The sequence below is a fragment of the Mugil cephalus genome, chromosome 6 (assembly GCF_022458985.1).
Source record: "Mugil cephalus isolate CIBA_MC_2020 chromosome 6, CIBA_Mcephalus_1.1, whole genome shotgun sequence".
NCBI lineage: Eukaryota > Metazoa > Chordata > Actinopteri > Mugiliformes > Mugilidae > Mugil > Mugil cephalus.
Genome location: NC_061775.1, coordinates 26,279,792 through 26,304,976, shown reverse-complemented (window position 1 = coordinate 26,304,976; position 25,185 = coordinate 26,279,792). Strand labels below are relative to the sequence as shown.

At 43.9% G+C, this 25,185-nt stretch overlaps 2 protein-coding genes across 2 annotated transcripts; one reads left to right on the top strand and one right to left on the bottom strand.

Moving 5' to 3' along the window:
- Positions 1 to 22,836, top strand: LOC125009249 (solute carrier family 22 member 23). Its single transcript, XM_047587003.1, has 10 exons — positions 1 to 1,123; positions 3,306 to 3,409; positions 4,694 to 4,848; positions 16,407 to 16,593; positions 16,893 to 17,020; positions 17,844 to 17,946; positions 18,160 to 18,386; positions 19,582 to 19,614; positions 19,739 to 19,862; positions 20,837 to 22,836. Exons 1-10 carry the CDS (start codon positions 683 to 685, stop codon positions 21,255 to 21,257), a joined length of 1,923 nt encoding a protein of 640 aa, XP_047442959.1. The 5' UTR covers positions 1 to 682; the 3' UTR covers positions 21,258 to 22,836.
- Positions 22,662 to 25,072, bottom strand: psmg4 (proteasome (prosome, macropain) assembly chaperone 4). The gene is made up of 3 exons (XM_047587005.1): positions 24,784 to 25,072; positions 24,395 to 24,470; positions 22,662 to 23,053 (listed from the first exon to the last, which is right to left on the bottom strand). Exons 1-3 carry the CDS (start codon positions 24,958 to 24,960, stop codon positions 22,932 to 22,934), a joined length of 375 nt encoding a protein of 124 aa, XP_047442961.1. The 5' UTR covers positions 24,961 to 25,072; the 3' UTR covers positions 22,662 to 22,931.
- Positions 25,073 to 25,185: the final 113 nt, after the last annotated feature.

Here is a 25,185-nt window from a genome sequence, read left to right as displayed (position 1 = left end):
CCATTGAGTAGACGGCGACAAGTCGAGCACCATATTTCATGGCGCCTCTGAACTCAGCAGCCTCAGCGCGGACCGGGGGTGTCTGAGAGCTCGGGTGTTTTTTTTTGGAGTTGAGCAGCTGAAGGATGCGCACCTGCGGGAGGTCACGGTTTGGACAGGTATGAGACCTGTGGCGCCGGTGGATCAGCAAGGACCAGCAGCGGGCGTTTAAGGAGGATCTGGATGTAGCTCCTCTTCCATACAACCACCAGGCCTGGCACACTTGAGCCCCACATGGATGGGTCCCGCTGTAGGAGCTGTACTCATGGAATACAAAGCCCGTGCTGGTGAGCATGCCCTCCTGTCCGCGTCCACTCCTCCTCTCCGGGAGCCTCACCACAGCCTCCTCCTCCTGACACAGCCTCTCCACTCGGACATCCCCTGGTCGCCCCGCGTCCCCTGGCCATGAGGGCGACTGCTCGGTGATTCGGTGCATCTGTACGCCCCTCTTCTGTTCTTTTTTTTCTTTTCTTTTTTTTTTCTTGTTGGTTTCGGGCTTTTGTTGGCTACACACCGGATTTATCTGCACTGTGTGCTTCCTTTGTGTCAAAGGGCTTAACGCAGAGTGCGCAGAGGGCAACAGAGCGGGGGTTTTGTTTCACCCGCTGTTGCGCACAGCTGCTCTCTTTGTGGCCGGGTCGTGATGGCAGGCGGCCGGTCGGAGGCGCAGGACCACCCGCCTGAGAACGGCTTCACCCCGCTAGAGCACCCAGCGCCCCGGCTGCTGCCGCACATCGACCGCTCCGTTCTGCCGTCTCTGGGGGGGTTCGGGAAACACCAGAAGCAGCTCGTGGTCCTGACCTGGATACCGGCATTGTTCATCGGCTTTAGCCAGTTTTCGGATTATTTCCTCCTGGCGCAGCCCAATGGCACGTGCGTGCAACCCCTGGGCAACGACAGTAACTGGACCGTGGAATCCCCCCCGGTGTCCGTCACCAGCGGCGCGCCCTCGCTGCAGCTCAGCGGCAACGGCAACGGCAACGGCACCGGGGAGGCGGTCGGCGACGGCAGCGGTATGCTGTGCGCCTGCAAGGAGTGGAGGCTGGAGCTGCAGACGGGACTTAGTCAGAATGTGGTTACCAAGGTAACGAGTGAGCACCAGAAAGATCCACACTCTGTTCCCCATCACCATCCTCATCCTCAACCTCATCGTTACAACCAGTGTCACAACAGTCTGACACAAGAATGCACACAACTGGCTGACAAGTTACCTACTGACCTCAATAGGAGAGGGTTCTGTGTGTGTGTGTGTGTGTGTGTGTGTTGTCTTTATTGTGTTGGGGGTTATGAAATACTGAAGATGTGCGGCTGTTTTACTGGGCTGCACAAGTTTTAGGATTAGGCTCTCAGTTGAAATGTTTAGGTAGTAAATCACGTCAACAGAAAGTCCTTTTAGGGATAGAAACATGTGTGTTGATCTTAGAAAAACGGTCAGCCAGCGACTGGAGCCGTGGCGTATGGTGTGGGCTCGCAGTTTTACTTTTTAAGGGGGATTTTTATGTATTGAAATATGTCACAACACTGTGTTTATGCTGCGTATCACGCTGGTACCTCTTCCATCATTTTAAACACCTCATTGTGTGGAAATCAAATGGATTGTTTATAGAAAGTAACACAAAGCCGACACTATGTTGCACTGTGACAGCTGATCAGTCATATCTGGCTGATTTATGACGTGTTGACAAAGCTCAGAGTCTGTTCGGGAAACGTGTGTCAGGGAAGAACACTTTTATTCCTCGTTTGTAAAAAACCAGAGCACCGGTGTTTGCAGACATTATAACAACCTTCACGCGCTTTATAAGATAATCTCTTCAGGACGGTCTTTGTGCCACAGTGTTTACATCTTGATTGTCTCAGGTGTTTGCACACAGTGCAGAACGATCTCATTAGCATACTGACTAGCAGAAGGAGGGAGCAGGTAGTTATGTAAGCGCAGAAAGACTGTCCACATTACATAAAGAGGGGAAGAAACCAGAAAGGCTGGTATGCGCCCCTAATCATTTTTTTTCTTTTTTTTTTGGGTGGGGGATTAAGCAACAGAAATCTGCTGTAATTCTACTGTATTCATGCTACACTGATCAGCCACAAAATTATGACCACCGACAAGAGAAGTAAAAAACATTTAAACCATCTTGTGACAATTCATTGTTCTCATGGGAAACTTTTGGACCTGGTATTCGTTCATGTGGATGTTACTTAGACACGTAGCCCCCTTCTAGCCTAGAGCACTGCCCCCCCATCCCATAGAAATAGAAATGACACTCCTTCATGGCAGCATCTATCCCCAGCAGGATGCATCCTGACACAGAGACAAAAACGGCTTAGGAACAACTCAAAAAAACATAAACAACAGCACAAGGTTTTGACCCAGCCTCCAAATTCACTAGATCCCAAACTGGTCCCTCCCCTCACAGGCCCCCCACTAACAATATTCTGTAGCCAGACCCTCAGAAGGCCCGAGTCCATTCTCTGATGAGTCACAAGTGAACTGGAGGCACAGCATTAGGAAGGTGGTTTTAATGTTCTGGCTAATCTGTGTACTGCTCAATAAATAAACAGTGATGTCGAGTTATGGCCGAGCTCCGGCATAAACAATAATCTGTTTTCTCCGATAACGATGGCGCTAATAGTTCATGCATAATGAACTCATTCTGACTGAGTTCCTCCACAGCACCAGTGGCCCTTCCGCAACCAGACTTCAGCGTAATCGGTAATCGCCTCCCTCCACTCTCGCTGCCATCCTCCGCGGGGACTTCTGTAAATTACTGTTAAACACCAACACCACTTTCACACACGGATGCGTCGGTTCACCGGGCTCCGGGACACACTCTCAGGGCCGTGCACAAACACACGAGTACGCGGCGTGCTTCCACATGTGTCCTTGGCTGAGTTTCAGATGCTGAGAGCTGCAGCGGTGTGCGCACTGACCCATGAGGCCGAGAGGAAAGAGCGGAACACTATTGATTTCTGTTATTATAGACACGAGGCCCACATTCTCACACATGCTGCCTTTTCGCTCACACATGCACATACTTTTCATGTCTTTTCCTTTTCATTTTGAATATATTATAAAAGCATTTGCACTCATCATCCATGAATTATCAACTCAGTGAGTCAGAGAGTGAAAAGAGTTTGACGGACGAGGGAAGCCCACGTTTCCTTTTGTTTCTGTGCAGCCTTCCATCCTCACTTCATGTTGCTGTGGGTGTTTTTCTCTGAGGAAGTTGACTAACGTTGCTCCATCGTTCTCTTTGTCTCTGTTTCAGTGGAACCTGGTGTGCGACTCGGCCTGGAAGGTTCACATCGCCAAGTTCTCTTTGCTTGTGGGCTCCATATTTGGATACCTGGTGATGGGTGTCATGGCTGACTGGTACGCTCCCTCCTCCTGTCACAAAGCTCATATCTTAATTCTGTTGTTTCAGAGAATCTTTACACTTTATGATTGTATCGTACTCACCAGATGAACTGCAGAGTTCTGGGAGTAAGGCCACATTTCTGCAAAGACTTCACTTGCTATTTCAGAATGCAGCTTGCACAGGATTATTACTGACATTTGTTGCACCCAGTTTCAGTTTTACCTTCAAATTAAGTTGCACCTTGTTTCAAACCTTCCCCACTAGATCTTCGATTTCTTCGTGCCTCCACGTCCATTCAGTTTACTTTTATAACCAATGAAAAAATCTCTAAATCTTTAGCGAATGGATAAACGGATAGTTTTGGGCATCTAGATCTTAATCCCAGTTATCAAATTAATGCTTATGCTTGTCAAAAATGTGGAATAAATTACATTTAAACAAGGATTTACTGTCACGCCAGCTGCTCTTTGAGGCTGATCTTATGCACAGCACTGGCTTGAGCTAAACGCTAACAAGTGCTCATTAGCTTTAGAAATAAAGCAGAGGCTGAATGTCATCAGCAAATGTTTGATCATAAGCTGAAAGTATTGGCAAATTAAGCTTTGAGATGAAATGTCATGCTAATCCTTTCAACAAGAAGATCAATATTTTATTAGATATTTTCCTTGGTAACAGAGCTTTGACGTGCTGGTTCCAATAGATTAAAAGTCAAGGAATCAACAAAGTCTCTCGGATTTTATCCTCTCGGGACAAGAAATGGCTGCACCAAAGTTCACTGTAATCCATCTGACATTTGATGAGAGATTTCAGTCCAGACGAGATCGACCAGACGTCCAGTAACTCCAGACGTCTTTTCATTAATACATCTGTCCCTCTGTAGAGTGATTCATTTACTGACAACAGTTTGAGTAGTGACACTTTCTTCAGCTGTAGCTGCTCCAGTGAAAAGTGTTCAGAGAAAGACCTGCTGAATAAATTCTGTAGTGGAGGAACTATAAAAGTGAGAATGCGTCTTTTATTGTCTGCTGAAGCCATTGTGGTCACGTCTGCTGCCACCTGAGCTGCATCGTGGGAAAAAAAGTCCCTGCATTGTGTTTTGGGATCAGTAACCATGGAAACGGTGTAAAGAAACACGCGGGCCACCGAGGCCTCGGCTCTGACCCGACCCACTGACCCACTGACCCTCCGTCCCTCAGACTAGGAAGTCCTCAAAGGGACACAATGAGCTGCATGATCTCTTTCACCCGACTACACATCAGGACCTTCATCCTTCTCTTTCTTTTTTCTCCGTTTCTAAGGTTTGGTCGACACCCGGTGTTGATTCTCTCGGTGCTTTTCATGCTGGTGTTTGGTCTGAGTGTTGCCTTCTCTGTAAATGTCACCATGTTCAGCACCTTGCGCTTCTTTGAGGGTTTCTGCTTGGCGGGCCTCGCTCTCTCCCTCTACGTGCTCAGTAAGTACAAGCTTTCACCTCCTCGTGCTCGTCTGCTTTCTGCTGCTTTTCCCTGTATCGCCTCATTCCTGGCTCCGGCTTTTCTGCCGTTTAGTAACAGTTGTATCATTTAAGATGAATGGGACCACGTGTGCATTCGCTAGGAGAATATTTCATCCAGTTTTCCATTTTTTGGTGATTAGGTTTTAGTATTTATTTATTAGTTTGTTTATGTCTTGGATTTTACTTTGGAGCATGTTTTAGTATACTTTTTGTTCTTCGAACACTGGTTACTAGGGGTGAATGGTGTATTGCGCTGCAAGATGGAGAGGTTCGAAAAATGTGCCAAACAAAAGGTGCCATGTTGGTTGTTTGGGGTTTTTTAGGGATGACCAGACGTCCTTGATTTCTGGGGACAGTCCCCGTTTTGGATCTAAATTTGTCCCTGAAAGTGTCCCCAGTTTTAGCTTTAAGAATGAGAAAAAAAAATGTTGCACGCAGACTACAGTTATTACGGTAGGCAGTCGCACTGCTATTGACATTACAGACAGTTTAAACATGTTTAAATATGAGTAAATAAACAAAACTGTAATTGTTTCTCCATTTCATTTTTTTTTTTTATTAATCTCTGAGCTATAAATGTCCCCAAATTTCCACGAGGCCATAAAACCTGTTTTACTACTAGTGTTTAATTATTCTACGATATTTACTCATCATCACAGTAAAATAGTCCATCCATAGTCAATCTACTGCATTAATTCCTCTCTCAAGACATCCCATATAACATCTGGAACGATGAAATAAAATAGAGTTTTAGTGGATATATAAAGAAGGGAGAAACACATTCATTACAATAATATCCCACATAGCCACAATAAATGTTAAAAACCTTTATATTATATTCATAAAACCTCTGGATCAGATGCTCAGAGAAGCATTTACTGCAAATGCATCTCTAAGTTGTTGTAACAGGTCCCTGAGTTGCTATAATTGACCTACATGTCCCTTTAAAGCCACCGCAGAAGAGTTTCTAGCCACTTTGGTCAAACTTAGACCAGTCTGGCTGATTCATTTTTCCAGAGAATGTCCTCTCCCTCCTCTGCTTTCTCCACTGCCCCCTCTCCTGACTGTTCTCACCCTCCGCTGGCCTCTTCTCGCTTTCAGGCCATGGCGGGATTAGTCATACATTATGTGTGAAGCGAGGGCAGACTTTGAGCCCGGCCAGCGGGGCCCGGTTTTGTCCCTCTCGGCGGGGGTCCCTGATAAACCTCCGCTGAACTGATTGTGAAAACAAACAAACAAAATGGACGCCTCCCAGCCGTCTGCCGAGAGAGATTTTTTGAGATTTGGACTTAATCTGTGATGTATACGAAGGAGAGAAAAGCACCAATAACGTCTCGGGGAGCTGTGAATGTAGGAGTGGGCTGTAAAGGAGCTACGGTGTGATGGCCTGACCACATGACTGCCAACATTTATGTTAAAAAATATGCAAATATCCATGAATTAACATGATAAACTTACTTGAATCAGACTTTTAAAAGCTCTCTCTGTGTTTGCCTTTTTAATTGTGCAGGTTGCTAATGCCTCAGTGTCTTTAACAGCCGCTGTAGCCTCAGGTGCTGCAAAGGGAGACAACCCAAATTTACATCTTTGTGAATAATTAATAGCTACAATTATATGTAATTTCAACATCTAGCACAGCAGTGTCTGCATTAAATTGGCATTTGCATCACTTGAAATGACTCAAAGAATCAAGGTACTGCCATTCATTTTTGCTTTTATTTAATCTAAGCAATTACTTCGATAAATGTGAACTTTAGGAATGCATTAGTGCGTCATTAAGACAGTTTTACAAGAGTAGATTAAGATGAAATAACACAGATGTTTGTTGTCTACAGGCAACTAGAGTTTTAGTTGTAATACATATAAATATTTTATAAGAGCCATGTTGGAAACAAAAATAGGTTTTCTTCGTAATTGGGGAGAAAACCAAAGGCATGTTCGGGGTCTTATGAGTTTATCTCGTTCTCGTTTGTTGTTTTTTTGTACATTTTCTCTTCTATCTCACTCATTCGTGTCATTTTCCTCTTGTTCTTACCGTCTTGTTGCAAAAAGACAAAAGCTAATGATCGGATAAGTCACCGCGAGTGTATTTGCGGCTTTTGCGAGACAACAGATTGTCTACATGCATTTTGAAGTGCGACGCCCACACATAAAAAAAAAAAAAAGGTGTTGTTTGAGATGTAGCTGCAGATTAGAAGAGGAACGGTCGACTCTCAGCCCCAGACTGGCTCTTTGAAGTGAACTCGCGCCGTGACGGCAGATAACACGCACAGCCGTCCCATTAATGGTAAAATATATATATATATATACGTAGCGCTAAGGGAAAATGAAGACATCTTCAAAGAATAAGCACATACTGTACTGACACATGAGAAGAAACTGCAACCCATTTCATTATTATGAACTAAAAACAAACACTTGCAGAGTGAGGAGTCAGTCTGAGGTCATCTTCTTTTGCTGTCACTGAGGTTCAGTGATTTCTAGGGGTGGGAAAAAATACTGATATGACAATATATATCGCAATTGCTCTGATACAATATCCATTTTGAAGGTCTTAAAATTGATTCTAACAGAAAAAGTCATTTTGGGACACAATTAGCTGAACTTCCGCACCTCCTCTCTGCAAGTTGTCGCTGTAGCGCCACCTTGCTGCCTGGTGTTTCCTGCAGTGGCGAGCGAGGCGGCCGAAGAAGTGGACGAGCAAGTACTGTAGCAGAAGTGAGCAAAACTTGACATGCCATCAAAATGTAAGGCTGACATTTAGCAGCTTTCAGGTGGAAGGAGGAACTAATAAGCTGGACAAAGAGTACGCAGTCTGCAAACTGTGTTTTGACATTTAAGTGGCAAGCTACATTTAAAAATTCTCAGTGAACTTTGTAGAATATTGCGATATATCGCAATATCATACATTCGCAATATCAAGTATCGTGATACGTATCGTATCGTGAAGCCCTTTCCAGTACCCGGCCCTAGTGATCTCTGCAGGACAGAAACTGTGGAGTTGATCAGGTTTTTGCTGTGACATATTGTGTGGTTGTGTGGACTCTGGAATCTAGTGCGTTGGATTTGAAAAGAACTGTTATAGATAATAAATGAATGACTGAATGGCTGTCCTTCCACATCCATACTGAGTGACCTGTACTGTTGCTCTTTTATGACCAGGACATTGATTCTCAGTTTCCAGGCAGATTTATTCGCCTGCATTAAAACCTATACCGCACCCTGATGTGCAACTTTCACAGGAATGTAATCACACGCCACGGCCACGCAGACCACAACAGCTGTAACTGGTCTGAAATGCATTCCCTCGTCCACGTCTCTCAGCACAAAACAAACCTCCTGAACACCATCTCTTCTGTCTTTTTTTCCGTGTTGCATTGATCTCAGTAAATTTAACTGTTGTTCAGCTCATCACACAGCTGAGTAGCTGCTGACTACCATTTCAAAAGGCCTAATTACAGAACAAGTACATATGCTTACACCAGTGAAACAAGCTACGGCGTTGGCTCTGCATAGATCTCTTTCGAGAGAATGAACCGACCTATTAGAGGCCAAAAGTGAAAGTAATGACAAGTGATTAAACTGAGGTTTTCATTTTAAAGGGAACTCCTGCTTTATTGCAACAAGGTGGTTGTTAATATAAGTCTTGGACTCGCTCCTAACAGTAATGAAAGTATGTTTTGTTTTGTTTTGTTTTGTTACGAGCGTAGTTTAACATCTGAATACTTGCTCTACCAGAGGCTGGCACCACCTCAGCTCCTGAGATCAGGCGTGTTCAGACAAGAAACAAGCAGTCATACGATGACACAGGCTGTAAATCTGTAAAGATTTGATCTTATTTGGAAGAAGACAAAAGTGTTTCTGTTGAAAACATCCACCCACCTCCCGTTTCACCCCTGACTGCAATAAATCAAACACTTTTTTTTTATTTTGTGGCGCGGTTTGTGTTGCACTCACTTTTAATTTTATGTTCTAGCAAATACAATTTCATCTCATGCTTATCGCAGCAATTACAATATTATCATTAGTTGGTGTTAAGCGTGTTAAATAAGAACTGGGATCCCTCTGTGGCGTCATGGTTTTCATTTCGCCGTCCTCAGCAGGTGAGACCAGGATCGAGGTCACGTGACTCGACCAACCGCTCAAAAAGACTCGTCTTTGATCGTGAAATGAATTGATTGGTTGCCTTGTCTGAATATATCATTATCTCGCTGCACCGTGCCAAAATAAGGGAATAAAAGGAGGATAAAAGGACCAGATGTTTGCACCCATTATGGATGTAAACAGCCCCCAAATTAAAGCTGAAGGGCTGCATTTTAATCCAAAAAGTAGAGTTCCATTTCGTGAGCTGCAGAACAGAGCCAACGTGTCTCTGTCCTAAACAGTTTTTCCTTTACATTCGTGGACAAAACACGTCAAGCAATCCCATGTACGGGCACATAAGTGTCCGACCGCTGCGTAAAGATGCAGCTGCAGGAAGGAGATTGCAAAGACAAATGCGAAATTAAGCATGAAGCATGCATATAGCGTATTATGGATGATTTTACCGTATGCATGTGTACGTGCTGTGTTTGCTGCGCTGCTCCGTCTGTATCACCGTGTCTCTCTCCCCTCAGAGATGCCCGTTTAATCTTCCCCTCCTTTCACCCTCAGCCGCTGAAAACGCAGCACCGAAATTCTGTTTCTATATCCAGCAGCTCTCTAGCCTTTTTCCATCCACGCTTCCCTCGTACGTCCTCAGCCCCATTCATCCCCTCCTCCTCCTCCTCACACCACCATTTATTACCACCAGCATTCGCTCATTTTCTTGAGGCCCATTTAAAATCTCTCATCGTCTGCTTATCTTTCCGCGGCACACGGCTCGTAATAAACTCCACTGGAGCTGCCAGAAGAAGCTTTAGTTTGCTACTGTAAATGTGTTTGTGTGTGCGTTTTGTGTACATATTTGGTAGTCGCACCATTTCTGCACAGACTCTATTAGTCTGTTATGCGGCGCTTTAGGAGGAGGTGTTAGGGATAGAGCGTCCTTCTCTGTGTCCTTCTTCCTCGTTTTTTTGTTCCATATTGCGACAGATTGTGGCATGTGAACCCATCTTGGAAACTTGGCCACCATTTTTACCACGATTAGCAGCAGATACACCGATCAGGCTTAACATTAAAACCACTGACAGGAGAAGTAAATAACATTTAAACCATCTTGTGATAATTCAGCGTTCTGCTGGGAAACGTTTGGACCCGACATTCGTTCATGTGGGTGTTACTTAGACATGTAGCACCCAGCTGGACCAGATCTACACAATATTATGAAGGTGGTCATAATGTTATGCCTGATCGTTGTACATTGTGAGAAAGTTATATCAAGATATGTCAAAAAATATTGCTCAAGAGCAGTAAACACTCATCGTCAGTGGCCTGGAGAGCTTCATTTTAGATGATGCACAGACTTGAACCACTGCTTCCTCAGAAATGGGGAAACATTTACCGAGCTGGAGATTTGTGCGAGAGAGAAAAGGTCCAAAGGGCTGAATCCACAATGCGTGATACATCATTTTAATTTGATGTTTGGATTTCATTTATTCTTTTGGCTCAGTCCCGCTTCTCTCGAAGGACAAAATCTGGCCACAGCTGTTTTCGGGGAAAAGCGTGGTGCGCTATCTGTCAACAAAGTGGAGCATTTAGCAGCTACACGATCCAGATGATTCCTGAAGGAGTTTGAACACAATCCCTGTAATGCGTTTGCTGGATGTGTGAATAACTGCTAACAAGCAAGTGATGATACAATATATCCGTATTCAGAATTAGTTTAGCTGCTTTGAAGTGGCCAAAATTCACGACAGCTTAGAGACGCAACTTCCAAAAGGACATGAACTGAGAAACTTCAGGTTTAGTTTGGTGAAAACAAACCAATCTTGACCAAACTTCAGACCAAATTTGAGTTCCGGTTGAGGTAATATCCATTTTACTTGCCATTTCCTCACTGTGATATTTGGTTTCCGTCAAACTGCGTGAAGAAATAGGATTATTCTTTCATTTGAGAAGTTAACACAGACACTGTGGTGTGTTTTTCCTATAAAATGGGTCAACATTTGAATTCACTGTAGACGGTGTGAATCCCTGCGGACTTTCCCAGAGCGTCTCTAGAAAGCCACTAAATTTTCAGGGGATTAGTTTTTGGGAGATTTTTCTGCAAAGAGAGTATTTGCATGACGGGCCCAGAGGAAACGGGCTGCAGCTGCTTTTACAGCAGCGAAAACAAGGTTAATGTCTCTTCCCCTTCCTCACTGCGCTTCTGGCTCCTCAGAGACCTCAAGGTAATGACAAAGACAAGCAGTATATACTGTATGTGCGGGCGTGGGCGTGTTGTTATGAGCTGAGGCGGATGGCTTCTGCTGACTCAGTGTAAATGATGCTGTCATGCCGTGCCCTTGTTGAGCCGTCCAACCGTTTCCCGTCCCTCCCTCTTGAATAAAGGTGTCCCCTAACACTGCAGCAGGCCATTTCTAACGTCGTTGATCAGTTGCGTTTAGTGCAGAAAAATGGCAATGCTAAAATGCTAATCACAAGTTTCCACAGCTTGTAACGATGTTCATATTACTGGTCTAATAGTTATATAGCTTTTTTCTTCATAGGTCATTTAAACTTGATTAAGAATTGTCACATGCTGCAGTTTAGCATATGGGGACATTAAGTTTTAGGTTTTATCGCAGCTTGTTTCTGCTTCATTTAAACACTTTAGTCTGCCATCTAGTGGTAGCAACGGGTCAATACAATAACATTTAATTTCATTAGATTCATTCTGCAGATGATCACAGGACAAAAGTGGTCAAATTCTACGGTTAAAATGTATTTATTTATTCTTATTAACATTTTTAGTTTGATATGATCCGCAAATTTAACAAATTTTATCAATAGCGACAAGCTACAACGTCGCTAATTAGCAAGAACTCGTTTGAGGATGTTGGGACTTCATTGTTCGCAATTACGGTTTTACTCAGTCATGTTCAGGTATTAAAATAAATTTGTCACACATTACAATATAAATAATGAAATAATACCAGTGTCCACATATGAGGACAATGTTCTTTTTCAAAAACTACCACTTCCTGTTTAAAGATGATGCTTATATTTTATACGTCGTAGGTCCTACTGATCCCCGGATACCGTGGAGAAATTAAAAATGCACAGCAAACATAATCTCAGGTCTCAGGAGGTTAAACAAGTCAATAATTAAGCAAACTAAGTTTCTAGACGATCAGCTGATGTTTTCGGTTCTGATCTCAGCATTTTGTAAAGTTGCAGTGTTCATGTTTCTGTGAACCTTTGGCTTTTCCTCTTTGGTGCGGCCGTATATTCAGATCTGTGGTTTTTTGAGTGAAATGTTTTGGCCTCCATCTGATGGACGACCATTAAATGTATTTTTTGGCTCCTTTCTTTTATGCCTTTATTTTGATAATGGCAGCAAACAGAGGCAGGAAATCCTGGGGTGACAGAGATCGTGTGACGTGCAGCAAAGGGCCGGAATCGAACATGCACTAGTGCAAAGAGGACTGGAACCTCTGACTGGCTTAGTACATTAATGTGGGAAAACGTCATCATGACTGGCGTGCAGCCATAGCTTACCAAATACAAAACTTAATGCACAAACTAAAAAAACTGTCATTTTCAACTTTAGCTGTAGAGCGAATTGATTAATTAACAGATAATGAAAGTTTATGGCAGTTAGTTTTTGATATTGTGTCACTGATTAATGTCTTCCCGTAGCTAGCTGCACATATATACATACTGTACATCTCCATCATACAGCCAAACACACACTGTGCTTCTCACTCATGCTGTTAGAAAGCCAATTGTCTCTCCACTGATGCCCCAGGCAAGGTTAGCAAGGGAGCAGCAGACAATAGACAGTGTGTGTGTGTGTGTGTGTGTGTGTGTGTGTGTGTGTGTTTGTGTGTTTGTGTGTGGTGGCGGTGCTGTCATCCATTTGTCATCAAAGATCAGTTTGACTCTTAGATCAGCTGCTTCTGGTCGCCTCCTCCTCCTCGTCCTTTTGTTTTTTAGTGTCCCTTTTTCTTCCTGATGTAAAGTCAGAGGAGCTGCTCGGTGAAACGAGGAGGGGTGAGGTAGGGAGGTAGGGGTAGAGGTGGGGGATGGTGGTTTCACAAGGGGTGAAAGAGAGCCACTTCAGTCTTGATAGGCTAAAGGGAGGAATGAGGAGGATGGCGAGTGGGGAGGAAGGAGAGGGAGGGAGGGAGGGAGGGGGAGGAATCAGCGCACAGGGGGGGCAGTGAGATAATCAGCACAAGGAGAACCATTCTCCTACTCAGCTGGAACAAAAGGTCCCTGCCAACATGTGTGTGTTTGTTGTGTATCTGTGTGTGTGGTTGGTGCATTTGTGTGTCTGCGTGTGTGCATCGATATCCCAGTGGAGTCAGCAGGATCAGACACCTCCCCGGAGAGATCGGGAGAGGTTTTTTTTTTTTTTGTTGTGCGAGGTTGCTTTAGGCTTTAGGGATACGTTGCCTTTGCCAAGGTACAGTTGATTTCTCCAGCCTGTCTGTCCTTGTGTGCGTCCGCCTCTGTCTGATCCTGGACTATTTACTGCTGTGGTGTCACTGTCCCAGTGGAAAATAACTAAGTGCATGCAAACAAGAACTTTATGCAAACTTTAAAGCAATAATCTGATTTTTTTTTTAGCATTTAATTAACTCCTGGCCCACACCGTATATATTGGCTGTCAGAGTGCCATTATATTCTTGTATATTTTCTGTGTTCTTTCAAATTTCTTATATATTTCTTGCATAATTCTGAGCTACTGTGACAAGGTCATTTCCCATACGCAGGATAAATAAACTTATGTGTTTAATGTAAATGTTTCATATTAATACTTCACAGGAGTACTGGGCCGTAAAACTAATGCCCAACACTGAAAAACTAACCCTAGCCCTTAGGTTAAAATCTGGGGTTTCGCTTCTTGATGTTAATAGTTTAGACTGTGGTGTTGTTACTTTCACTTAACCCTTTGAGACCTGAACATCTGGCTTCTTATTTGAATTACCGTAACTCACCGCACCGCTGCTGTCGGCTGCAGGTTGGGGAGCGATACAAGACCAGGGAGCCCCAGGAAAAGAGATGTTTGGAGGAATTTGTTACTTGAGATATCACAAAGCAAATTTCCAAGTGTGAGTTACGGTGATTGATAAAGTGTTAAAGGGCCAATGTGGTGGATTTAGTGACATCTACTGGTGAGGTTGAAGTTTGCAGCCAACTAAATATCACCCACACCAGCAGTTCCCAGTACGCTGATCAATACAGGACAATGATGCAGGGTTGGGCTGTTCACTTAGTGAGATGCACTGTTGCAGTGCACGCTTCTCTGAGCATCTGATCCAGAGGTTTTAAAAATATAATATAAAGTTTTTAACATTTATTGTAGCTGTGTGGGATGTTATTGTAATAAGTGTTTCTCTGCTGTTCATATATCCACTAAATCTAGTATTTTAGATTTTCACAACATTTTCTACTGGTTGAGAGAGGAATTAATGCAGTAGATTGACTAAGGATGGACTATTTTACTGTGATGATGAGTAAATATTGTAGAATAATCCCACACTTGCATGATGCCGTGTGTTAGCACTGACTGCTGATGTGGAAATCTGAGGACATTTATAGCTCGGAGATAGAAAAAATAAATATAATAATAGTTAAATGTTATCAAAATTAAAGGAAGAAACCTCGACATTTACGGTTTAATTTATTTTTGACATATTCATATTTAATCTGCTATGTCTGTCGGCTACCGTAATAACTGTCATCCTACTGCTATATTTTTTTCTCATTCGTAAAAAGCTAAAATTGGGGACATTTTCGTGGACAGCTTTAGCCAGGGGACAAGTCGTCCAAAACGGGGATTGTCCCCAGATATGGGGGACGTCTGGTCACCCTTAAAAAAACCCAAACAACCCAACACAGTCACAAGTTGTCTTGTTCTGTTGCTTAATTTTTCGAACTTTTCCATCTTCACCTCGTCTCACAGTGACGCGGTCACACCATGTGTGTTTCGAAGCGCTACATTGAAAATGGTCCAATCTGAAACGGTCTCTTGTTCCAAACACTGTGTCATCAAATTCACTAGTATACTAGTGTATTACACTTTCGTATCATAATTCATAATTCGGTATTCGGTGTGAACCGGTACAATGACGGATTGAGAGGCAGCCGGTGTGAGATCTCCCCAAAGATGCTGCAAAGAGTGAGTCTTCCAATTTATATCAACTAAAGACAGGGCATAAAAATGAGTAGGAGTGCTGGATACATCAGCCAGAAAAGTGTGGCCACACGTGCCTTACACTCACCACCCACCTTCATGAGCGCATAAGAAAAACTAGTGGCTGCCTCCTCAGCTTAAAGAAGTGTATCTGCACAGTAGGAACATGGCGGCCTCTGTGGAAAAAGGACCAGCTCACTCTAAAGGTACAAATTAAACGAAAACGCCTTTGAATTTAGAGGTGATAATTCAATAACGAGAGCCTAATTATGAATATTAGGCTCCGTCCTTTAGCTTTAACAGCTTTCAATACTTCCATCGCTGTGAGAGAGTCACAGCGTCGTCCTGGCTGAAGAGAAAGAAGCTGACAGGCAGGTTAAGGATTACGGGTCAGTCTAATTTCCTTCATCTGCTCCGCTACCAGCGGGGCAGAGGAGAAAGAAGAGGTCGAGAGTTTTCCGGTAATACCTCTCTGCCTTGTTCTCCCACTGAATCATTTTCCCTTTCTTTCTTTCTTTTATCTCAAAAAAATCTTTCTTTCATCTCTCCTTTCTTTCCCTCCTCCTTTTCTCATTAGGGCCTCTCTTTCTTTCTCCTTGCTCGTCTTTATTGTCATTCCTCCGGTGATTTCTCTGATGAATGGAGGGACTTTTTCTATCCTTTGGAGGGAAAAGTAATTTGTATTCTGCTCCTAGTCTTCCCACTCCCTCCTCAACCTCTTTCTCTTCATCTGCACAATAAGAAGTGACAGTACAGGTTAGCGAGCATCCCTCCCTCCTCCTCCTCAACCACAATGGTCACCTTCAGAAAGACCTTGCCATATGGGCCAGACCATCTGGACTGTACCATGTTACAGGCAGCGATGGAGGGAGGGGGGGTGGGTGGGTGAGTGTGGGGGGGAAATCAAGGGACAGTGAAAAGGCTCAGAGAACAGCTGAACCCTCTCTAAGCTCCATCAAGAGTTCATCAAGAGGCCTGGTGTTAAACCAGTGTCCTCTCTGGGGAGGGATCAGTAATAGGAGTCATCAGTAATTCAGAGAGGAAACCTCAACACTTGCCTCAGCATTAAACAGACACATACCACATCACACTCCTCCGATAAGAACGCTGAGGCTTAATATTTAGCTCACGACGGTGATTACATCCAAACAAACGCAGCTCGTACATATTTTACTCCGACGCAACGAGGATCCGTATCTTTCCCCCTGAAACTAAACCTTCCTCTCCGTGTCTCTCTGTGTCTTTATTTCAGGGATCGAGCTTTGTTTGCCAGGCTGGCGTTTCTCCATGACCATGGTGGCCAGTTTTCTGATGGTGGGCGGGCAGCTCCTGATGCCAGGGGTGGCCGTCCTGTGCCGCTATTGGCCGAACCGGGATGACTGGCAGGTCCTGCAGATCGTCATCATCAGCCCCTTCGTTCTGATGCTGCCCTACGTCTGGTGAGTCCCACCCTCTGAGGAAATCCACAGCAGGGGTTGGGTGGAGTGGGAGGAGGAGGAGGAGGAGGTAGATTCTTCCCGCTCGCACTGAGCCAGGCGATGGCTTGTACAGTACACACAACACTACACAGTACGAAGCACACTCTGCTTCGACTGACAAACAATACTCTCTTTCTTCTGTTGTTTTTCTTCTCTCCTCTGTTTCTTTCTTTCTCGCTCTTGTAAAATATTCTGCTCCTCCTCCTTTCTCTACTCTCTATTTCCTTCCTATCCCCCCACAATTTCTCCTTGCTCTGCAGGATTTTTCCCGAATCGCTGCGCTGGTTGCTGGCCACCCAGCACTACAGGCGGTCCAAAGCCATGATGCTGTGCATCGCTAGGAAGAATCAGGTTGACATGACAACCGAGCCCAGCGGAGTTCTCGCAGGTGAGGGCGAAATTCACAAAAAACGCAAGCTCCCAAAATCCATTCTGCTGCGAAACCCGAACCCTTTCTGTTGCTTTGCCCCACTCCATTACGCGAGTTATTTCTTTTTTTTTTAAATCGCCGTCGGTATGTCGCAACTGCTCCGTGCTGTGTGATGAAATGAACATGCAACAGAATGCAAAGACGCCGACATTTCAAAAAAGACGCAGAGATGCTCCCCTTTTCAAGAGTGGCCAGGTTTTTCGAGCACCGCTCACAGACCGATCACATGACGAAACGCAGCCGCAATCCAAGGCGTCCACCTTCAGGTCGCTTCCCACTGGACGATCAGTGAAGCCAGACGTCTGAATAGGACCGCGAGAACAATTACTTCCACTATGGGTTAGCACATCACTTTGATGATTTCATATTTCAAAATAACACGTCAGAAACAGTGAAATGTGACGCTTTGAATCACTCGTTTTGTCTGATCAACAACTTAAAAGCGCAAGATTTTATGCAGTAAATTCTTACCATTGAACGCACTTATTATAGATCAGTTAATAGCCAGTGATTAATTGCATAGCAACTGCAGTATTCTATACTAGCGTCACCTCTCCCAGTACATTTCTCCCGCCTGTGTTGGTGTCTGATCCATTGCCTGCCTCTCTCATCGGCCATGCAGACAGATAGATGATGAGAGTGGGCCCGGTGATGTCCTGTATCTATCTAAAGGCCCCGCGGCACATTAGCTTCCCCGCGATAAGGGTCCCTTAGCGGCCGGCCTCTCATTACCTTCTGAAGGGAAAAGGTCTCAAGGTGTACGTTTCATGTTTCCTACCAGAGCTGGAGCAGGAGCTGCACAAGAAACCCCAGAGGACCTGCATTGTCAAGATGATGAGCACCAGGAACCTGTGGAAAAACATTGTGGTGCTGTGTGTCAACTCGTAAGTGTGTGGCGTTTGTGGCTGGGCTTTTTACAGTTCCTTTGCTAATCAAAGCCAACATCCGTTGTGTTGGGAGCATGAATTACACATGAGCTCGTCCCCAGAGACGTGACGAAGACATGCATGCCCCGTGGCAGACGCATGTCTGAGGTACGACCTCCCTGGCTGCTTTCCTGATCGCCTCCCCCCTCCCCCTTTGTGTTGTTGGTGCAGCCTGACAGGTTACGGGATTCACCACTGCTTCGCCCGCAGCATGATGGACCCCGAGGCCCAGCCCACCGCTTTGTGCCACGCGGACTATTACACCATGGCCGGCATCGCCCTGGCAACCTGCCTGGCGCTTTGCCCCGCCGTGGGGCTGATGGGTCGGCGCGGGGGGCTGCTCACCTTCATGATCATAACAGCCCTGGCGTCACTCCTGCAGCTGGGTTTGCTTAACCGTGAGTACTCACTGAAAAAGAGACTCTTAGGGAAGTCGTGCTGCTCGTAGCTACTGTTTGTTTCCTCTGGTAAAAATCAGACTTCCACCTAAAAATCTTTGTGGGATTCAAAGATACCATTGAGTAAGAGCAACGTGCACAGCTCCAGACGTGCAAACACGCACCTGCCATCATAAGTATAAGTAGGCGGACATGTTCCACAGATGCACACACTAGTATTGGTTCCTAAACACCAAAGATGCTGAATAAAGTCTAAGTTCTTCCTAGTAAAGTCGTAGTCTGTGTGCAAACATGGACAGGTGACAAAATTTACCCAGATACCAAAACTATTATAGATTTATACAGTACCTTTGCATATGCAAATACGCTCTTCATACATATAACAGAGAAGCATAAATCGAGCTTTTAAGGAGCAATTTCAAGCTCATTTTATTTTAATAAATGTCTCTTATGTCAATATTTGAATTGATGAGACTGTGAACAACAAAACATCTTTGGAGACAGGGGACAGCATTTAGAACTCTGGGAAGTGAAGTTTAACCACACACCTGTAGTTACCGTCTCTCACCAAAGGTGTCGCCAAAGACAAAGAAAAAGCAAATTCATAACTCTTGTACAATAACTTATTGATAATTACAACGTATTATTTAACCTCATAAAGTTGCCTTCTATAATGTAAAATATGTGAAATGTAGGTAAAAAAAACACAACACTAGAGCTGACAAACATTTGCTGACCGGATGGTAGATTTTCTTTTTATCTCATTACTTGTGAGCCATGCACTTCTGTTAATTGACGTGTCGAGAATACTTTGAAGCTTCACAGAGTTCCTATTTGGTTTAGAAATGCTTTGAAATCAGAAAAAAAAGTCAGTTTGGAGAGTTAAGGAAAATCATCTTGGAACTCAAAGCTGAAATCCTTTGCACACCTTGCATGTCGTCCCCAACTCATTAAAACCGTACAGACAGACTGCAGTTAGACCCTCCGTCTAATAGGAGCCCGCCCTCGTTCTCTCTTTTTGACCTACATCTGCAGTATGTAGTCATTATTTCATGCTTCAGTGGTTAGCGGCTCCGAATTCTCCTGAAGCCTTTTTTTTTTTAATTGTTTTGAGTCAGCACTGTGCTGCCCTTTGTGCTTACTAACGACATGTTCCGCTCTCTTCTGTCCTCCAATGCTCACTAATGGAATCCAGTGATTGGAAAATACAGCCTGCGCCATGACACGGGTACGTCTGCAGTTTGGGTCTTTATGTGTGGAGATAGTAAACTGTTCTGCTGATCTGAGGAGACTTATTACGACGACGGCGGTGATGTTATTTGTGTGCTTACCTCGTTTCGTCTTCTGCACAGTTCTGCGAGACACTCTGAACAGGAAATTCTCGGTGGCCTTCTCCATCATCGGCATGTTCTCCTCTCACGCCGTCAGCACGCTCAGCATCTTCTTCTGTGCTGAAATCACTCCTACTGTCATCAGGTGAGCCTGCGCGGTCAGAAACACAAATCAGCAGCTTACGACTGCATCACCTTCTAAATATCAGAGCCCAGGTTGAGTTAATCCTCCAAAAGTTGATCCAAAGTTGAACTAAACTATGTAAATATTACTTATTATAAACACATAGTACATGTAGAGTAGTGACTTTAAACACACACCTACTTTGTGTCCTATGTTCATATTACATTAATTTAGTGTAGAACTAAACTAAACACTGATGTATTATCCTTATTAAACTGATTAATGGTGGCAAAAGAGCATCCACCTTCCTTCCCCAATCATTAACTGCACTGAGTGGGTTCACACTGGAAATTTAAGCCTCCTAAATGTGCCGTCCACAAACCTGCTCCATGGGGTCAAAGTCTAGAGACTGGGCCATGGTCCACTCACTGTTTTCAAGCTTTCCACCTTGTTTTTATCCTGAGGTAGTTCTGCTAGAGCTTGGACTAAAGTTTCATTATCTTGCTGTAGGATGAAGCTCTGACCAACTAGACCAGAGAAAACTGATGCTTGGATAAAACTTTTGACCGGTAGTGTTATGTTATTGCACCGTATGAATCTCTGGACATGGCTTTTGTTCTCATGTTGCTTACTGGCTCCACCTTGTGGTGCAGTTGAGTGTAGAGGCCTTGAAGAGTTCAGTATGCATCAAATGAGCTGATTGCTCTAAAAGCAGAACGGCTGAACTATTGAGATGAAGATCTGAGGCTGTGGATCAGGTTGAGACATAATGGTTTAAACTTTCAGTTTCTCCTGGAAGCCACTGAGTCATTTTCTCCTGTTTGCACTTCTGGAGAACTGCTGTGTGGATCCTAGTTGCATAAAGTAATAAAATATATTTTGATGCAGCCTTCCTGCAGCCACACTGTTAAATATGGATCCCTTTATAGCTTTTAGTTTAAGTTAAAATTTAGAATACCTGGTGATGGATCCGCGGTTCCTCTCTGTCTGTGCAGGGGTGGAGGTCTGGGACTGGTCCTGGCCAGCGCCGGCTTCGGGATGCTAACCGCGCCCATCATGGAGCTCCACAACCAGAAGGGCTACTTCCTGCATCACGTGATCTTCGCCTGCTGCACCCTGCTGTGCATCATCTGCCTGCTGCTGCTGCCGGAGCCGCGGGGTCAGCCCCTGCCGGAGAGCCTGGCCGACGGCGAGACCTTCACCCGCCAGACCCTGCTCCACCCGGGGGAGCAGCACCTCCTCCTCGTCAAGAGCGACAGGGACTACTCCCGCGTCCACGACACGCCCTTACACCTCTCAGCCACCGGGAGCGCCACGGTGGCGGCGGCCACCGCTCTGGCAGCGGTGCCGGCCTCGTACGCTCTCGCAACCGGCGGGGAGGTGATCGGAAACTGTGCCATAGCCAACGGGGTGTGAGCATCAGAGCAATAGTCAGTTTGTAATTAGTTTTTCTCCAGCATTCACCCGACCGGATGTTCAGTGAACTAACCTTTAAGGGAAATGAATTGTTCGGATGAACCAGATGAACTCTTGTCTTGGTGAGGTTTGATGATGACGATGATAGTAAATCTGTGTAATTTGTAGTGACTATGATTCATTCAGGAGTTGCCAAAAATTCTGTACTGGACTGAGTTTACCTGAAGTCAGTGTGTGTGTGTTAAATAATATGACGGTGTTGGTGATGATCTCGACGCGGCCGTCCGCTCTGTATTTTAAGGATAACGGGAGCAGACGAGCGAAGAGACGAAACAGCAGATTAACTTTGAATAACTTGTGCTCCGTGAAGTTTCTGTTCGTAGTTTTGACTTGTTGAAACGGGATTTCACTGCATCTTATAATTCTTTACAAGTTATTTTGCACTAAATGTCAGAGACACAATCAACGTGTTTGTGATTTTCAGCCAACACATTGGAGATCCAGGGATTGGCTTAAACCACTACCACTCTTTTCGCATGAAAGGGCACAAATGGTTTTACACGTCCTCTTCTTTCTTCTACGAGTCCAATGTGGCACTTTATCCTCAGAGGTGAGGTCAGTGTAGACGCTGATTTTTATTCTTATTTTTTTGGTTTCTAAGGAAGCATTACTACTGTTAGGGGCGCATGATGGTTGTGGGAGGTGACGAGCAGCCGGAGACCCCCGTGCAGACTGTGTGTGTAGCATATAGAACCACCACCCCCCCGCTCCCTAAACGCGTAACGCTAAAACAAAAACCGAGAGCCGAACGGACGCCGACGTCTTATGACGCATCTCGGCCTTTAAATGGCTTTATCGTTGACGGCTCTGTTCTTTTAACAAAACAGAGGAGACAAAAAGTAATGAAAGAAAACCAGTATTTATTTTGTCACGCTGCCAAGGGCAAATTTTGTTTGTGGTTTTGAAAATACCTCCTTCATTAGCAAATATCTCCAGCTCTCTTTCTCCTTGTTCTCTGTACTGTGGTAATGTTGTAAATCCAGCTCCTAGGATGTGTGACCTTAGCCAGACAGCACAATACTTTCCAGTTCTTTTTGAAATAAACCTTTGTGACGACTAGATTAGAGCAGTACGGCCTGCGCAGACCAGGTCTAGTTGTGATCAGTGTGCATTAATAGGATGTAAGTATAAACCTGTAAGGTACGTACACGTGTGCCATTCGTTCATCCATAAAGTAAGGACCTTACTTTTATAGACTTTGAAGCACATCATCAGATAGATAAACCATCCGTCTCTGTGCGACTATAGCAGAGCCCAGCAGATCTAGACCTCCTCCATTTTTAAAAACCATATTTAGCACGTATTTTGAACACCCCTGTACGGTTTGCTAGTTTGTAGGTTTTCAAACACATTAAGGAAAAAAAAAAAAAAAAAAAGAGGAAAAAAATCTCAACCACTAATGCCGTTTTCTAAGTGTTATTTTTTTAATATGATGCATTTGTACAAAAAGCCATAGGTCTACATGTTTTGATAATAAACCACTTAATTTATTATGTCAATAAAAGGACACTAGATGTTACTATGCTGATGGTTTGGGTTATTGTGTTGGTGTATGATGACGCTGAAGAAGAGGAGGAGGAGGAGGAGGAAGGTCCGAAACGGTGACATATCTGGTTAAAAGTGTTCAGGGTGAAGCTCCAGCTCCTTTTTGATCCTGTTCTCCACCAAGAGGCTGAGACTGGACTCCGTCATTGGAAGACTGTAACTCACAAATACCTGCTTGTTGGTCTTCTTTGCTGCAAAGGAAACAGAAACACACAATTACATTATTTTTAGTTTGGAAAAATATTGGTTATTTGATACAAATGTGTGCAATGCAGACAGATTTCCACCTCAGTTCACTTGTTTTATCCAAACTCCACACTGGCCAACAATCATCCAGGGCCTTTAGTGAACAGGGGCCAATTCTAGCATGTGAATTTTGTTTTAAAAGGCCGGTGGCCATGCGTCAACCTCCCAATCTGAGCGATGAAGTCTATGCACAAGTGCAAAAAATTGCAGTTCATTAAGTGGCCACTTGAGGCTCCAAAGGGGAGCAAATCCCCATAGACTTCAATGTTAAAAGGCCCAACTTTACAGCATTAATAAACATGTTTACAGCCTGGTACAAAAAAACGATTTAGGACTATTCATGACAACTGTACGTTTGTTTTGTTAGCCTGAGCTAACCAGCAGCAGAGAGTTGGGTGGGTGAGGCTCAATGTCCAATATTTGGAAAATCCAAGTGTGGGTGGAGTAAGGTTCGTCCAAATACATATGATATACATAGATATTTAGGTTTAAAGCACAATAAATCAAATTATTTTCTTTCCTTCCACTCCCTCAGCTTATTTGTTGGTTTTGTTCATTTATTCTATTGAAGGGTCACAGAGGGGACTGGCCATCATTAGGCGAGAGGCAGAGCATAATTTGGACAGGCTGATAGTTCAATCACAGAAAGACAACTATTCACACCCAGGGCCAATTTCAAATCATCAGTAACCTAACAATTATGTCTTTGGGCTGTGAGAGGAACCCAGAATCCTTCATACAGCATTAAGGACAGTGCACAAGACAAGGGAAAGTGAATAGTAAATAAATACAAAAATAACTAATTAAATACAGTGGTTCTACACATCTTCAATTACCTTATTCTGTACATTTATATTTATTTTTTTAATACTGTAATGTACCTTCTTGTACCTGTGGAAATGGCAATAAAGTGTATTCTATTCTGAGTGGTCTTCTATATTCTCCTTGTTTCTACATAAACAACACGAAGAGACTTGAAACTTGGTTGAAACCAACACTTTATCACAAACAGCGTCACTACCACTTTTGCTTTAGTCAAACTTATATTTTCTATCCACTCAAACCATTACCAGATGAAACATGTCTATTTGAAACCACGTTATGACGACCCCACTCAATCTACTCCTGTTTCAGGTCTGAAGACTGACTTTCATTATGAAACTTGAAAAACAAATCCAAAGCAATGTTGTCAGTAAAGTCAATCTGAGCCAAATATTCAAAAATTAAAATAAATGTTCAACAACTTTTTACAGCTATAACAGACATAAACTTGGGTTGTACGTTACCTAATCTCTGTGCCAATGAGTTCGGAGTAGTGTTGGATGGGTCCCCCATGACTAATGTAGATAATGGCATTGAATCCTGGGAAAAAAAATAAGTAAATGACAAAGCTATTAGTAAACCTTCAAAATAAAAAATAAGATTTTTACTGTTCCCCGAGGGAAGCTTTAGATGTGGCTTGTCAAGATAGTGTATAAAGTACAATTGATATATAATAAAAATTATGACGCTTTCAGGTCACTCAATTTCTGCAACTAAGTACCAGAACTAAACAAGATAAATACCGAAGTACAGAACCAAACATGAAAAGACTTTAATGTTGTTGCTGATTTCTTTTGTTTGTAACAGTTACACATCATGTCTCTGTGGATAAATAGAAGTGAAGTGTCCTCACATATCTGCTGCTCATGGACACCGCCAGGTTGGACAGAACCGGAGCCGAACCGACCCACAGGAAAAAGCCGCCGCTCATCTTCATCACGTGGAAGTGGACGAGCTGCTCCAAAATCTTCTCCGAGAAATTGTGCACGGAGATGGCGTCAGTCTCGGTCCCGTTTGGTACTTCGGTCATTTTGTTTCCTTTCACCTCTTCCTAGTTGCGGACATTCAAAACTCGTGCTGTTAGCTGTAAACACTGTCGGCTACTTCCGGATTGACGAAGAGGGAAAAAAATGGCAGCAGACCAGAGTAATCGATCATCGATGTTAGGCGCGCAGCACCACGCACAATTGATCTCGTGTAAGTTGCACATTCAATACGAAGAATTTAACATGTAAATTAACTTTATTACAGCTAT